General features: G+C 44.4%; 1 protein-coding gene across 2 annotated transcripts in view; it reads left to right on the top strand.

The window, feature by feature from the left end:
* Positions 1-3247: 3247 nt before the first annotated feature.
* The window catches only part of LOC119163988 (inositol-tetrakisphosphate 1-kinase), a 21576-nt gene continuing 9137 nt past the window's right edge, over positions 3248-15686 (top strand). For both annotated transcript variants that reach the window (XM_037416080.2, XM_075870821.1), the window contains exons 1-4: positions 3248-3635; positions 6666-6690; positions 8969-9094; positions 10341-10458. In XM_037416080.2, the coding sequence (XP_037271977.1) occupies positions 3544-3635; positions 6666-6690; positions 8969-9094; positions 10341-10458 (361 nt within the window). In that variant the 5' untranslated portion in view covers positions 3248-3543. The remainder of the gene's footprint in view (positions 3636-6665; positions 6691-8968; positions 9095-10340; positions 10459-15686) is intronic.

The following is a 15686-nucleotide window of genomic DNA, read 5'->3' as shown; positions in this document are numbered from 1 at the left end:
TTCATGACTCGGCTCTGTATTAAACAGTAGCTAGCTTTGATTAAAGATTATATTAGCCTAAAAAGAACAGCTAGCCGTAACGGTAAAAAAATAATTTTACTCTAGCCGAGTATAAAAACCTTCAGCGAAGTTGGTTAATCCTAGGGGCATAACGCGGCTGTCTTGGATGATATGCAGAGTCTTTCCTTGTCATTGACAAAGTGGCGTCAAACGATATGTAATGCCACAGACGATGCGAGCATGTCCAAGTTCCAGCCCCACAACTAACGTACTCGGCTCGCGCGAACATGGCGCGGCAACTGTGCGGAATGTCTCCGCTAGTGGGCGCGGTTGGTAAGTGGCGGTGGCCAACCACCGCCAACAACAAGGAAGATGGCCAACAACAAGGAAGATTTGCAGAGATTGATGGACGTCTGCGGTAATGATGGAGATAGGTTAGAGTTTAGATTCAGCAAGGAAAAATCAGCAGTCATGATTTTCAATGACAACGACGGTAGTGAGCTTAGAATACAGGAGCTCACGTTAGAGATAACAGATAAATACAAATATCTGGGCGTATGGATAAGCAATGGGACCGAGTACCTGAGGGAACACGAAATATACGGGACGACTAAAGGTAACAGGAATGCAGCAGTGATGAAAAACAGGGCACTGTGGAATTACAATAGGTATGATGTTGTGAGAGGAATATGGAAAGGGGTCATGGTTCCTGGGCTGACGTTCGGCAATGCGGTCTTGTGCATGAGATCAGAAGTTCAAGCAAGATTAGAAATTAAGCAACGTGGAATAGGTAGGCTTGCTTTATGATCTCACGGGAATGCACCAAATCAGAGAGTACAAGGTGATATTGGACATCATTTGAGGGCAGGGAAGCTAGCAGCAAGATAAAATTTGAGAAGCGATTGAGAGAAATGGGGGAGGAGCGTTGGCCTAGGAAGGTTTTCAGCTACTTGTACATGAAGAATGTCGATACAAAATGGAGGAAGCGAACCAGGAAATTGACTAGTAAATACTTAGAAAACAGCAGGTGGCCAGACCAAAAAGAACTATCGGTTAAGAAGAAAGTGAAGGAAACGGATACTGACATGTGGAGAATGGGCATGATTAAGAAGTCCGCACTAGCGATCTTTCGAACTTTTAAGCAGGAAATCGCCAAGGAAAGGATCTATGATAATACTCGGGGTAGTTCTCTACTGTTTGAGGCCATGGAGGACGGGAGTACTGCGAACCAAGACATATCGGGTCAAATACGAAGGGGTAGACACAGTATGCAGTGCGTGTGGAGAGGAAGAAGAAACTGCCGAACACTTGATAATGTTCTTTAAAGGGCTTCACCCTATAGTTCAGCATGATGGCGCAGAGTTTTTCAAAGCACTGGGGTTTAGGGACCGGGAGGGCAAAATAGCCTTTAAGCGGGTAGACTTAACTAGAAGGAGGTTATCTGATTGGTGGCTAAAGTCAAGGCACGAGTGAAAATTAAACCCTTCACCGCAAAGTACGAATCCTCAAACTCACTTTTTAAAGAAAAAAAATAAATCTAGTTTTTGATTCATTAAGTATTACGGCTTGGTAGCGCTAGTCACCGCCCGATCTAAAGGGTACAGCCATATCCATCCATCCATACATCCGGTGCGAAGCTCCTTAGGTCCGAGCCGCGTCCGTCACGCTCCACAAAACCGAACACCTGCACAATGAAAAACGAAAACATTTGTGTAAAAAAAAAAACGACTTTATGTGCACATCAAATATATGACAGCACAATGCATAATGGCACCTGCGCCATCCGTTCGTCAGTCCTTATACTAGCCGGCGGCTTCAGCGTATACACATTATGGACCTTAGGACATAGCTTCGTCCACTCGTCATCACATAGCTTCGTGAAGATGCGGGATTTTTTTTTTCTTTGCGGGAACTGAGTGCTCTTTCGGCTGGCTCGGCTGATTTATTTCTTTCTGTCCTAGTTTCAAAGCGTCACATTCCATTATAACACTAGTTTACGGACCATATGTAAACGTGTTTTTCTGAAAATATTGGTAAATCGACCTGCACTTCGCAAAAATAATTTGAAACAACAAAATTGCAGTGAAGCATTGGTGGTGTGAGGACCGAGCCTGGTGACCTTTTTCTGCTCCTCACTCTCTCATCTTTCCCATTCCCTTGCTATTTTCTCCCCCCCCCCCCCTTCACCGTAACTTCCGTTTTTCAGCCATTGCTCTGTCTTACTACAGTGGTTGCAATATTCTAGCCACTGTAGCCTTAGGCTTTTCCTCTTTTCACACCGTCGCCCTCTCCGTTCCCCCTTTTTCCTCATGTTCAATCAACCACTTTCGTCACCCCACAGCTCTTGGCACGTAAGGGGCGTATACCCGCCAATTTTCGTGCGTTCGATCCCAGAGTTTTGCCTGGTAAATAACCCCCCAGTATTGCAAGACCACTCTTGAGCTGCGAAATAACATATACATGCTTATTTATAAAGTAAACATCATTAAAAACAGTTCTGGAAACGCCTTGCTGGGGCACCGTTATTTCGTTCAACTCCAGTTTGCGGTGTGCGTTTCAAAACGGGCACATCTGAATTCAAGCTAGCTGATAGCTCATTTAATCGCTACATAGTTCATGTAATTGCCCTGTTTTGTTCTGTCGTCACGTTTTCCGTTCATTCGTGAAAGTGGCTTGCACAGAGAGCTGGCACGTGTCGACTGGGTCCTAGTTTTATCCACCAGTACATCACCGGACGGACGTACTACCTTTCATCGCGCTCAGATTACGGATTCGCGACGAGAGGAGGCATAGCAAAGAAAGAAGAGGAATGTGGTTGTTTTGAACCAAGCTCGAGGACTGACGAAATTATTGCGAAAATATTGCGCAACGACAACGGTGCGATGAAGCGATCGCGGAAAACCCGCGAACCACGATCGGTCACGTGCAGCGGCGGTGTGTGTGCGTTCCATCACATTACTTGCGAAATTTTTGACAATCTCGGATGATTGTAACGTACAAAAATTTATTTCATGTTTTAAAACTGCTGTGCTGCAGCGTCATCTGTGACTGAAAAAAATAACATTTTATCAAAAAAAGTTTTAAACATGCAAAAAATTGTTTAATAATAACGTCAACAGATGGCGCTGCAAACGTTTATTTGTCACAATTTGTGCAGTTTTTTATTGAAATTGAAGACAAGGTTTGCACTTCTTGCATGTTCAGTAGTCGCGTGGCAGATTCGCAGCAGCTCGCCTGTAGGTTGTTCTGTGAGCTCGCCGTGTCTGGCCGTGTTCTCTGAGCTCGCAGCTTGACAGGCCAAGGCTGAAGTGGTGTGTGCGTGCTGTGTTGTAAGCTGTTTTTACGTGCTCGGAGCGTCTGCCACTGCCCACGGCCGGACGCGTTCGACCGGCCCCCATCGGCGCGCGTGTTGGATTACGTGATGGCCTTCCGCGCAGCATCAGCACCGTGCGTCCGGTGCATGTGGTGACATCCGCCGGCTTGGAGGAGCTCGCTGCGTGCCAGACGCGACGATGCACTGACAGACGGAGTCGTGCGTGCGACATGGAGTCCAGAGATCGCCCCCGCGTCGGCTTCTGGTGGGGCGGCAAGAAGAGCCGCGAATTGAGCACCGAGGACTTCAAGGAAGCCTGCGCGTAAGCACGCCCACCCCGTCGCCTCGCGCGCGCTGTGTCTCCTGAACGGCGTTCGAACCATAGCGGCGTCGAGATTCCGTGCCGTGCTCTGTCTAGCATTACTAGGCAGCCGAGTATTGTTTGGCGGACGGGGTTATGGGTGGCGGGCTATCGCCACGTGAATAGACTAGCTGCACATTTAGTTTAGTTAAGAGCAGGGTTAAAAATTTTGCGCGCCATGAATGCGCGCTTCTAAAGTTGCTATTCTTGAGACAGCAGTAGTAGCGCTATCGAGCTCAAAGCCGTCGACACGCCTAATTTTAAATTAATATCACGCGTACAGATACTAGTGAGACACCTTAAACATAGGATGTGTTCATATGTTGCTAATTCTGTGCTTTAGATGAAGATATTTCTCTGCTGTGGTGTGAGGACAAATGTTTTTGAAAGGTAATACTTTTCTCAGCTACAATTGTGCCTCAATTCAATCGAAGGCAGATCTCCTGTTGCCTGGCGAAAACTGGTGCTTCGACAGCCTTTTTGGTAAACAAAACTGTCATTGCCCGCAACTGGCCCTGTTCGTACATTAGTTTAGGGAATGCCAGCCAAATTTTCAAAGTTGCTTCACCACAGCAGAGGGCACGTATTATGATACGCTGTTCGTTAACCACACACACACAAAACAAAAACGTCGTTTTTCAAGTTGTATGCATTTGGCGCTTTCAGTGTGGGACGAATCACATATTTAGAGGTATGTGCAGATTCACCAAAGGAATGTGCTTATTTAACTGGACCAGTAAACTGTCATGTGTGCAACTTTTCAGAATGGCAATCATTTTTGACTCAGTGAAGCTGAGGCAGCATTGCTCTCACATAGCTCCTTGAAATTGTTGTCAGGGTAAGGAAGGAGTCAATGTTAATGGTGGGCTAAATTTATGCATAATTTATTTAACTCTATATGGTTACCGCATCTAGTTTTTTTTTTTCATTTAGATGTACCACGAGTGCAGGTGAGTGATTTTTGCCACATGGTGCATAACGTTAATGTTAAACAAATGGTTATTATTGCATATACACGGCACTAGTTGTAAGGTATGTGTCACATGCAAACCATCACGAGCTGAATAAAAACTGCAGACACAAGAAAAATCATAAGATCACAACCGATTTTGGTTTTCTTAACCTTGGCTGCTCTTGCAATATTGAAAATATGCCTGGTATTTCTATAATTGTTGCACAAATAGGACTAGATGTCATTGGTTCTCTTGTTTAACCAAGTAGGTGTTGAAGTACAATGCTGTTCAAGAATACTGGCGCTGCCTTCTACTTACCTGCAGTGCATTTGGGAAAAAGTTTGCACGCATGATGCTTAGTCACTTTTAACATTTCTTTGATGTAGACCATGACTAAGATTAAATCTATAGTCTTAAAATTTACTGTGGTTCCTGCACTCCAAAAATTGTGTTATGTTCAGCTTCTGTGACTTGGAGATTTTTTTTTCTATTTGTGCAATTTATATTAAGCCAGAACTTTAGACATAGGTACTGAGTTCTCAATCTAGTGGGGAAAGGGGGGAGGCGGCAGCTCGTCTTCCCCCCTTAATTGGTGTCTGTGAATTGATGTTCAGATTTCTCAATTTGACATAGAAATGAATCGTTACACCTAGACAAACATATTAATGCAAAAAGATGCGTTTACATGTTCCTTTGTTTTTGCTTTATGTTCACTCTTCTGTTGTATCTCTTAACATTCCGCTGGATTCATGTATTGTGTGATTTTTGATAATTGGACAGTTCGCACTGCCTTATGAGTAGATGAGATATTGGGATAAACCAGACGAAAATACTATGTACAAGTTCTGTGTTTCTATTGTATCGTGCCTAGACAATACTACTGAGCACTCCATGCCCTTGTTGATAAAAAATGCTTGCTAGGTTCATTGTTCAAGAGCACTGTTTGCGACATAGTTGGGTGAACTTTGACATACCAGTCAAACAGCTCGGATGACAGGTCTCTGGAAAACGTTGGCATCGAAACACATCATTTCATTGGAAGGAAAGTAATGGAAATTTAAAGGCTAATTTTGCTTTTTTAGACACAATAATAATGAGAACTATCAGATGATGATGCCAAGGAAAGTATAGAGGATGTTGTTAGTGGCAATCGTAAGGTAAATGTGAAATAAGAAAAGTAAATTTCCACTTCATTCATGGCGAGGGTCTCGTTCTGGGAAACTTTTTCAGATAGCATCCAAGGAATTATCTGCCAGTTCGTAGTAAGATTACATTCTGCGCGAGTCCAACAGGCAAAATTTGAGCTTTCGACACTCGCCATCATGGCTATTAGCGGTGCTGACTCACACTCCAAGTTTTAAAATGTACATATATACTGCATAAAGTGGAAGGGGAGATGACCGCCACTATAGCTCAGTTGGGGAAGCATTGGACACATGCTTCGAAGGTCGCAGGTTTAGTCTCTGCCAGCAGTGCGTTATTTTTTATGTCTACTTTTCTTTCTTCACATTTACATCAGACATTAGGTCTAATAACGTCTCCTATTCCTTCCTTAGCATGATTGTCTATTAGTTCTCGTCATTTTGTTAGAGGAATAAAAATACACTTATGCAAGAAAAAGCACCGACATAGGGTAGCCAAAATCGCAAACTACACAACTGATGCCAGAATAGACAAAAAAAGCAAGGCAACTGTTGCCACCTGTATTCATTGAGCAGGCAAACTGAGGGTACCTCTAAATGGGAAAAGCAAAAACGTCAATTAAGGATAAAAATTATGGTTAGCTCACTTATAGCTAAAATGGTGAAACGATGAATTAAGAAGCCATAAAAATAAGCCTAATGCTAATTGCTGAGGCAGGACCTGTGTCATGGGATGAAACTGATTGCATACTGATGCTGGCTGACATATGCTTTCCGAGTCTCGCGTGCTCTCTGCTCGTGATGCTCGTGATTCACACAGTTCTGTCGTATTTTTCTGTCTTGTCTGAGCGGTGTGTTCAGTGCATTGAAGCCTTTTATCACATTTTTTTTTGCAGATCCCATGGTCTGGAACTTGTAAAGGTATGGGAAACTGCCTTTTGATGGTATGATGCAACATTGCGCCATGTGTTGTTGTTTAAGTGTACAAATTGCTGAGGGCTGTGTAACTCATTGTGCTGCCTGTGCAACATAAGTTAAGCATTTTGCTCATATGCTTTTGGCATTGCGCTTTGTAGTAGCGTGTGGATGCAGAAGCAGTACATTGTCTGATTGCTTACTTCACAAATGGTACTGGTTTGCCTTTGGCAATCAAGAACCTTTGTAATGGACAAGACAAAGGAGCTGTTCGATTCTGCTTCTTCTGAAACAGGACGAAACTGAGAAAAAAGGAAAATAAGAAAAGCCAGCCGGGCTAGTGGCCACTGGCTCTGTTCTTGTTGTTACACCAGTGTAACAAACATGGGCTATTAGAATGTTACAGCACCATTGACATCATGTCATCTGCTAAAAATCCAGACGGTCATACACTTCATAGAAAAAGCCTAATGAAACCAGCAGACAGTGAAGCTAGGGTTGGTATTTGAGACTTCAACTGAGTGCTCGCCATCTAGCGGCCATGCCGGGACACGGCGCTAACAGGGTCAACCTTGCAAGGAGATAATTTACCACGTTGCACGCGTTGAGAAGCGTCCGCGTATCTCTTTTATTTTAACCATGCCATACGCGCAAGCCCGAAAAAGAAGAAAGCGATGTCAAAGGACCATTGCAGTGTGCCACAATGCATGGAATCGCAGTAGACAGATGAGAATTAACGTATCTATCACTTCCCGAAGAATGCAGACGTTGTGGGGTCTGAATGTTGAGACTGCCACCACGCTCATGGAGTGAACGAACACAGCCGATGCGGTCAGAACAAACCAAACAACACATGTTTATTTAACTACTTTTTGATCGACGATGTTGTCAGCCGAATTATTATAACAACTGTGATTTACACGCTAAACAACCTTACATATAATTACACAACACTCAACAACATAACAAACACAAGGCGGCAGCGCCAACATTTGACTCACCACAAGGGCCCCCGGCAAACGGGTCCCACTGCGAGAGACAACCGTTCGCGCCAAATGCCACCAGAGAAAGGGAGAGAGGAGTAAACCTTTATTAGAAAGCAGTGTTCCGAGCAAGGCCCGGTGTCACCCTAAGGTGGGAGGGTTCCCTAGTCCAGGAACCCTCTGGCTTCGACTGCCCTCTTGGCTCTGGCGACGAGTTGTTGCTGGTCTTCCAGGTCCTCGAGGACGAGCTTGGCCTCCCACGTTTCCATTAGGTGGTCATCGTTTATTCTTGGGGCTTGGTCCCGCTCCAGTTGCACGTCGTGGTTTGCATAGCACTGGCATTCAGGGGGCAAGTGTGCCAGGGTGTCTGGTACGCTGCAGAGCGGGCACATGTAGCCATCTGTCGTTGGGTAGAGGCGGTGCATTAATATCCCATGTATGTAGTATTGCTTTGTAGGCGTCTGAAAATGACGCTGTCTTCTTTAGTTAGTCTTGGATGGGGTGGAGGGTACACCCGTTGCTCCAGTTTGTAGTGTTGAAGTAGAGACGAGTAGGTGTTTTTCTACTACCTCCATCTCTGCAGCCACGAATCGGGTATCCTTTGGTCCCAAGGCAGCCCGGCTGACGTGCTCGCGGGCAGCGGCGTGAACCGCTTCGTTTCCCTGTATATCCTTGTGTCAAGGAACCCAGATTACGCAGGTATATGGAAGTGGAAAGCTTTGCCGTTGCAGGATGTTAATTGCCTCGGCTGAGACGCGGCCCTTCACATAATTCTGGCAAGCGGCTTGCGAGTCAGTGAAAATCACCGCGGCGTCTTTACATGTGGTGGTGGCGAGAGCGATTGCCACTTCTTCCGCTGCGTCTGAGTTGCATGCTGTGACTGTGGCCGACGCTAACTTTCGGCCTTGAGAGTCGACGACGCTGATAGCATACGCGTTTCTACTGGGGTACCTGGCCGCGTCGGTATAGCGGGCATTCGGGTCTTGCCTGAAGTTTCGTTGAAAAGCTTCTACTCTAGCCTTTCGTCTACCTTTGTGGAATGTGGCGTGCATGTTGTGCGGGATAGGCGCGATGGACAGGGACTCTCGAACGTCCACTGGGATGCGTGTTTTCCGGTCTGCATCCGCAATGTATGATTCGCTGTAGTTGAGATACTGGAGTACCGACCTCCCAGTGGGCGTTCGATTAGCTAAGGCTCTAGAAGAGCGTAGCAGCTTGAACCCTGTTAGCGGACCAGCTAACATTGTGGAACAGCAGCATTTGAAAATACTCTGTGGTGTGTGCATGTTTTCTGGTGGCAGTTGGACCTGACCAAGTCCCTTGAGGAGCAGGGACCACTGGCGGCCATTGTGCACAAGTTCTGCGACATCCTTGTGCGTGCTGACCACGGTGACGCCGAGTGCCAGCACATCACGGCTGAGTTTGAGGTATGTGGATCTACTAATATATGGCAACGTGACCTTCCGTATGCATAGGGAATGAATTCCATTATTCGCTGGAGAAAGCCTGATTGGAACAAGTTCAATTTTCTTTGTAGAGGTATTCGGGTGTTATTTTTTAACCATACTATATCATCATCAGCGTGACTACGCCCACTGCAGGACAAAGTTCCGCTAGTCAACTCATTCCTGTGCTTGCTGCTGCCACTTTGTAGTACCTGCAAACCTCCTAATCTCATCTGCTCACCTAACTTACTGTCTCCCCCTCATTCACTTGGCTTCTCTGAGAATCCAATCAGTTACCTTTAATGACGAGCAGTTATCCTGCCGACGTGCTACGTGCCCGACCCATGTTCATTTCTTCTTCTTGATTTCAGCTATGATATCCTTAATCCCTGACCCACCATGCTCTCTTCTTGTCTCTTAAAGTTATCCCTATTATTTTCTTTTTCATCGCTCGCTGCATCGTCCTCAATTTAAGCTGAAGCTTCTTTGTAAGCCTCCAGTCTTCTGCTCTCTAAGTAACTATCGGCAAGATGCAGCTGTTATATACCGTCCTCTTGAGGTGTAGTGACAATCCATCAATCACAATTAATTATATTGCCACGTCACACTATATTACTAGTCATACTATATTGGCATGTTCAAACGTTTTCGACGGTCCTGTAAAAGCTAGAGTAGTTTCAAGTTGCTTAGAACCCCCTCCTCCATAGTTTTCATAAACACTCTAGAGGGAACTCTGGCGCTAGTGTCTGTGGGAGCTGCAACGTACTGTGCTTCAGTGAGCATGGAAATTATCGGTAATGCATGGGTTGGTCCAATTTTCGTACTTTCAGCTCCGGTTGGCTTCGCCTAGCTTGAAGTTGGTTTGTCATGAAATGACAATCAGTAAATATTCAGCAGTTCAACTTCACTACTTTAATATTTAAGCTTACTATTTCAAATCAGCACACAATATTTATAACCGTCCATTTTTTTATTCAAAACAAAACCAAAACACAGCAATAAACAAAGCCACAGGCGCCATTCGAGGCCCACAAGTATGAAGACAAGGCAAATCCGTGTACTACCTATCATTTCCGTAGTCACTGAACAATCGCAGTGCCGAAGTCCTCTCTAGTTTATTTTAGAAAACTCTTTGCCCCCCCCCCCCCCCCCTTTTTTTTTTGATCCACCCATGTTTGCTCCCTGGAACTAGTGTCCAATGGTTTGACGAAAAGGTCTTTGATCGCAGCGTTTTTGCCGGGCCCACCCAAGTGTGGTAGTCGTTGATCCTCTGGAGAATGTACGCAAGGTGCTCAACCGCTTCCACCAGTATCGCCTGGTTGAGCAGAGCCCCCTGGCCTCAACAGGTGAGCGTTTTTCATATTGATGCCCCTCTAACAGAACAGAGCCAAAGACGTAGCTGCAACCCACATTTCGCTCGAACTAGCGGTATTGCTTTCATATCCCCTTCAGTAGAGGTGGCTCCGTTTGTGTGTGCCACATTTTTATGTTAGTTGTGTGGCCAAAGGAAAGCAAAACTCATTGGATGAATTTAAAGGGACACTAAAGAGCAGAACGATTTTACGCAATCCCGAAAACGTAACTCTTACCGCGACACAACACTCGGTAAGCTAGAAAGCGTGCGAAAGGTAAATGTGGGTGCCGCCACCACCTTGAAATTCTCGCACACAACACCGTGACATAAGAAGTTTTGAAAGTGTCTGCTTGGTCCTACGTAGCGTCCAGTTGATAAAAATGAAGTACATTGTAATCTGTGGGTACCATAGACTTAGCATATGAGGTTTTAGAAAATTTCGTCGAGCCATTGTTGCGAAAATGCGAAAAATACATTGTGGAATGCCTCACGTCTCGCATAGAGATTACAGCGGGAAATTTTAAAATGAAACTTCAACCTTAATTTTCTCCGCTAAGAATGAACTTATGACAGTGAAACATGTGGTATTATAGTTTTCAAAATGCAGTTTGTCAACTGAAACAAAGTGATTGTTTCTCTTTAGTGTCTCTTTAACCTTCTGCATAGTAAGTATGACATAAGTTAAACTCGTGCTGCGTATGACTGTAGCTGACTGCTTTGTTGAAGTCTCTACAACAATTGAGAGGTCGTTAGACAAGCCGTGTTCCACTACCAGCGTGAAAAGTATTACTTTTATTTTGGCAAAGTGAATGAAACCAAAAACCATTTGGAGCCTTTGATTTCATTCTTGTATGTCAAAACGAAACCTGACTGACTGTAAAATAATGAAATGCTTCATGCTAACTACAATTAACTACAGAAGCTCTCACAAACACACACAAAAATAAGAGCAAGTTTCTTAATTTTCTTTCTTAGAATGTAATATAATGTGCCTTGTAAAAACAGCACAAGAATTTGACACGTTAGTCGACAGTGCATCATAATTTGCATCTGAAGGGGATATCTTACATAAGAGGTTCTTTACCTTGCACGTTCTTTACAACTGCTGTACCATGGGAAATGTACTTTGCTATCTATGTTGTGTGCCAAGAGCTTGGAATATGCTCACATGTAGCTGCAGTTTTAGGACCAACGGAGATAACATTTGAAGCAAGTTCACATGTTCTGTGTGTCCCTATCACAGATAAGACAGCTGAGGCGAGGCAGCTGGGCAAATTTTGCTTCCTTGTTGATAAACCCGCATACTGGTTGCCTCAAATTCGGCAATACAGTGTTTCCGCGCAATCGTCACTTTTACCTCGTGTGACATGATCACTGGTGATTCGCCGTTTAATGAAGAAATGATCACATAGGCATATATCATACACTGGGTGTGATATATATGTCACCTATGGACCACAGCAAGCAAAATAAAATTACAGGTACAATAGAAGCTGCAAGATGACAACCCATTTGTTACGATTGAATCTTGGCTGATCTTGCAATGTCGGACACTTTTCTGGCATTTTCCTAACCATTGCATTAATTGGACTATTCGTCATTGGTTTACTTAAGTAATTAAATATGTGTTGAAGTACAAAGCGATGTGGGAATACAAGGGCTAATGCCTTCTGTTTATTTGCCGTGCATTTGGCGGAGAGGCTGCATGCACGATGCTCAACGACCTTTAACATTTTTTTTAATGTAGGTCATGACTAAGGTTTAACCCATAATCGTCAGATTTATCGTTATTTTTTTGCTCCAAAAATTGCATACGATGTTCGGCTCCTATGACTCGGAGGCCTCTTCTCTTTGTGCCGCTTCTATAAACCCAGAAGTGTAAACGTGGGCACCAAGCTTCCTGTGTGGGGTAGGGGTAGGGTTTAAGCTTAGTTTCCAGTTCTGCTTACAGAAAGAGGATTTGGGCTCTTCTACCCCCTTTTTTTGGTTGAGTCACTCGTAGAATTTTCAGTCGCTTGTTGCATTTTTTGGGGCTTATTGGAATTTTCCCCGTAGCCCGAAACATTCACCACATTCACTGTGTTTAATCATGTTTATCAATAAAACATTTGTTATAGTTGTTGAATGTTGAAGTGAAACATACGTTGGGGCAGGCGTATTTGGGCACAACCCTAGTTTCAGGAGGGGCACCCCCTTAAAATGGCCATTTTTCGCTTATTATGGTAAAAAAAAATTTCAGGAGGGGGGGGGGGGGGGCACGTGCTCGGTGACCCACCACCTGGCTACGCCACTGAATTGGGAGAATTCTCAAGTAACGTTAATCGTACCATGACAAACATGCATCTTAAACAGTAAATGAGTTCATAGTCGCTCATAGTTGCGCATATATCTCTCTGTAAAATATATATAACATGTTTTTTTCATCACCCTTTGATATTTGAGTGGCGTTTTTTAAATTATAATTGCATATATTTTTATGAATGTAATATTTATTAAATATATGCTTCGTTGTGAAAGTTGCATCATTTCTCTTGGGCTTCTTTTGTGACACTTATTTGCTTGTTAGCCATGATACATCTGGCAACACTGATCAAGCCCATCGGTACCTCCACTTCCCTGTAATTTGTTGAGAAAAAGCAGCGGGCCAACCTTCGCTTCCTCGTTGACCTAGCTAAGTACACGTTGCTTTTGTGTCAGCAACACTAAACCGCCACTCTTGCAACATGGACACCGTACCAGAATGTTTATGAGTGTTGTCGTTGCTTGCAACATCGGGATCGGCTCACCCTAATCGGATTTCTTTCCACGCTACGAATGGTGCGGTATGTTATCAGACATGGAGCGCCCCCTACTGTACCGGGACGTGTCGTGATGGCTCACAGTTCCAGTTTAATTTCACATTTACCAAAAAGCCTGTGCTGTCACTAACGCATTACTTTATCAGCTGGAAAGATACTCTCTAATCTCTTGTTTCTGCTCAAGCATTGCCACTCCTGACAATATGTAATACAAATATCTCATGAAACATTGAAAGCTGATACCCTGATTGCACCGTTTCTTGTTTGATCTGAAATATATACCCTACTTGTCACAAAAGAAGGGGGAGGGGGAACAGCATTATTCCGAGATTCATTGAGTGAGTGCATTAAGGTTTTAGATCACAAGCAAGCCTCGACAACAAAATAGTTAAACTGAAATGTGTGCATGCAGGGTCAGGTGCTAATAGGACGATTGCTACCATAGCATTGATGCTACCATTGCACAACGTAACGTCAATGCAGTTCTTTCGAGCCATTCTGTACATATGGCTCATTTTCACAAGTTTAATTTAGCATCAAGAGCTGTAGACTGATTGTTTCTTTCATGTGTACATGCTTTTGTGATGTCAAGGGCAGTATGCCCCGCCGCGGTGGTCTAGTGGCTAAGGTACTCGGCTACTGACCCGCAGGTCGCGGGTTCGAATCCCGGCTATGGCGGCTGCATTTCCGATGGAGGCGGAAATGTTGTAGGCCCGTGTGCTCAGATTTGGGCGCACGTTAAAGAACCCCAGGTGGTCGAAATTTCCGGAGCCCTCCACTACGGCGTCTCTCATAATCGTATGGTGGTTTTGGGACGTTAAACCCCACATATCTATCAATCATGTCAAGGGCAGTATCTCAATGTCGTACAGTCGAACCATGCTACAACGAAACTGACGGGGTGCGGAAAAAAATTCGTTGAAGCGAAAATTTCGTTGTAGTGAAATAGAAAAAATATAGCTCTTATGAGCTAGCAAAACAAAGGAACGTTTATTAATGAAATTCAAAAAATGTCCACTGCTTCCTATTCTTTTCTAGCAGCGTTCTGATGTGATTCTTACACATGCATAGCAAGGCCATGGTGAAAAGCACGCTGAAACAACACCTAAAACCGCCTTTGTGAACGAACCAAACAGTTGCATTACCACATTAAGACCAGCAGCTGTCTGCCGTCAAAAGTATTCGACAAAGCCGAGGTGGAGGCAAGGTATCGTGGAGCGGTGACTTTTGCATTATTCTATGCCATTCTTATCCATCACTCGCAGCTAGCTGGTTTTGTTGATAATGCGGGCGAACAGCCGCTCTGATTAGTTACCACACTGGCCAAGCGCGAACATATTGATAAGCATCGAAATCGGAAAAGGCATCATTCCGCAGTTGCACCCAGCAGCTGCGTGAAGGAAATCATGAACTGAGCGACTGAGCTTCAGCTTCGAATCGTCAGCGGCTCAAAAGCAAGTCAGTGGCAAAAGCAGGGCAGTCTCATTGCCATCGCTATCGAGCAATGGTGGCGCCCATGCTTGCTGAACAGCAGCGGTATAGCAGCGGTTTCAGGTAGTGCCGACGCGTGTTTTAGACTTTGTTGATGGATTTTCAGGCTCCGAAAATGTATTGAAATGTTAAATATAGGTTTTACTACATAGAAATAAGTAGCTGAGCCTGGAATCGCATCTTAAAATTTCGTTGAAGCGAGACAATCGAAGAAATAGTGTTTGTTGTTGCGACAATGTTTATGCATTGACTCCTATAAACTGCTGACGAGGAATCGTGACTTTTTCGTGGTAGCGGAAATTTTGTTGAAGCTTCGTTCGCTGTAGCGGAGTTCGACTGTGATTGCGAATGCTGCACACACATGTTCCTTTATGTTGATTGTGAATCTTGAAATAATAATCAGTCATGGTGCTAAGTGGAATAGACAGCACTGTAAAGTTAACGAAAACCACCAGGCCTGCGTGGAACGCCCATCACTCTCACAGTGTAAGCTAGAAGAGCGGCCCTTCAGAGCATTTTTTTAACACTCTTTGGGTAGCTGCTGCAAGCCCACTTTAAAGGTACCCACTACGCCATAAATCAAGGTATTTTGTGTGTAGTAGGCAGACATTCTTGTTTACATTCTCCTGTGTCTCATACCCACTGTGGAGGATTGGCCAGGCATTCGCTATGCCGTACTTCACCATTCTTCGCAGAAGCGTGGCACCCGCTACACACTTGCAAGGAATTTCGTGCAATCTTTTCTTAATGAAGAATTGTACCTGAAGTTTTTGCAATAGGTTGGAGCATTTGACGACCCACTCGTTACGCAATTCGTTTTGTGTGACGCCTGGTTGTTCCTTTGCTGTTCTAAAATACTTCATTACTCGTATTAATGAGATTCCTTTGCAGACATCAAGCCTACCTAAAGCTAGTTTGCAAAGGAGTGCCA

Source organism: Rhipicephalus microplus, chromosome 8, assembly GCF_043290135.1.
Source record: "Rhipicephalus microplus isolate Deutch F79 chromosome 8, USDA_Rmic, whole genome shotgun sequence".
In the NCBI taxonomy this organism is placed as follows: domain Eukaryota; kingdom Metazoa; phylum Arthropoda; class Arachnida; order Ixodida; family Ixodidae; genus Rhipicephalus; species Rhipicephalus microplus.
Note: the sequence above shows the minus strand (reverse complement) of the source record. Positions and strands in the feature narration are given on the sequence as shown.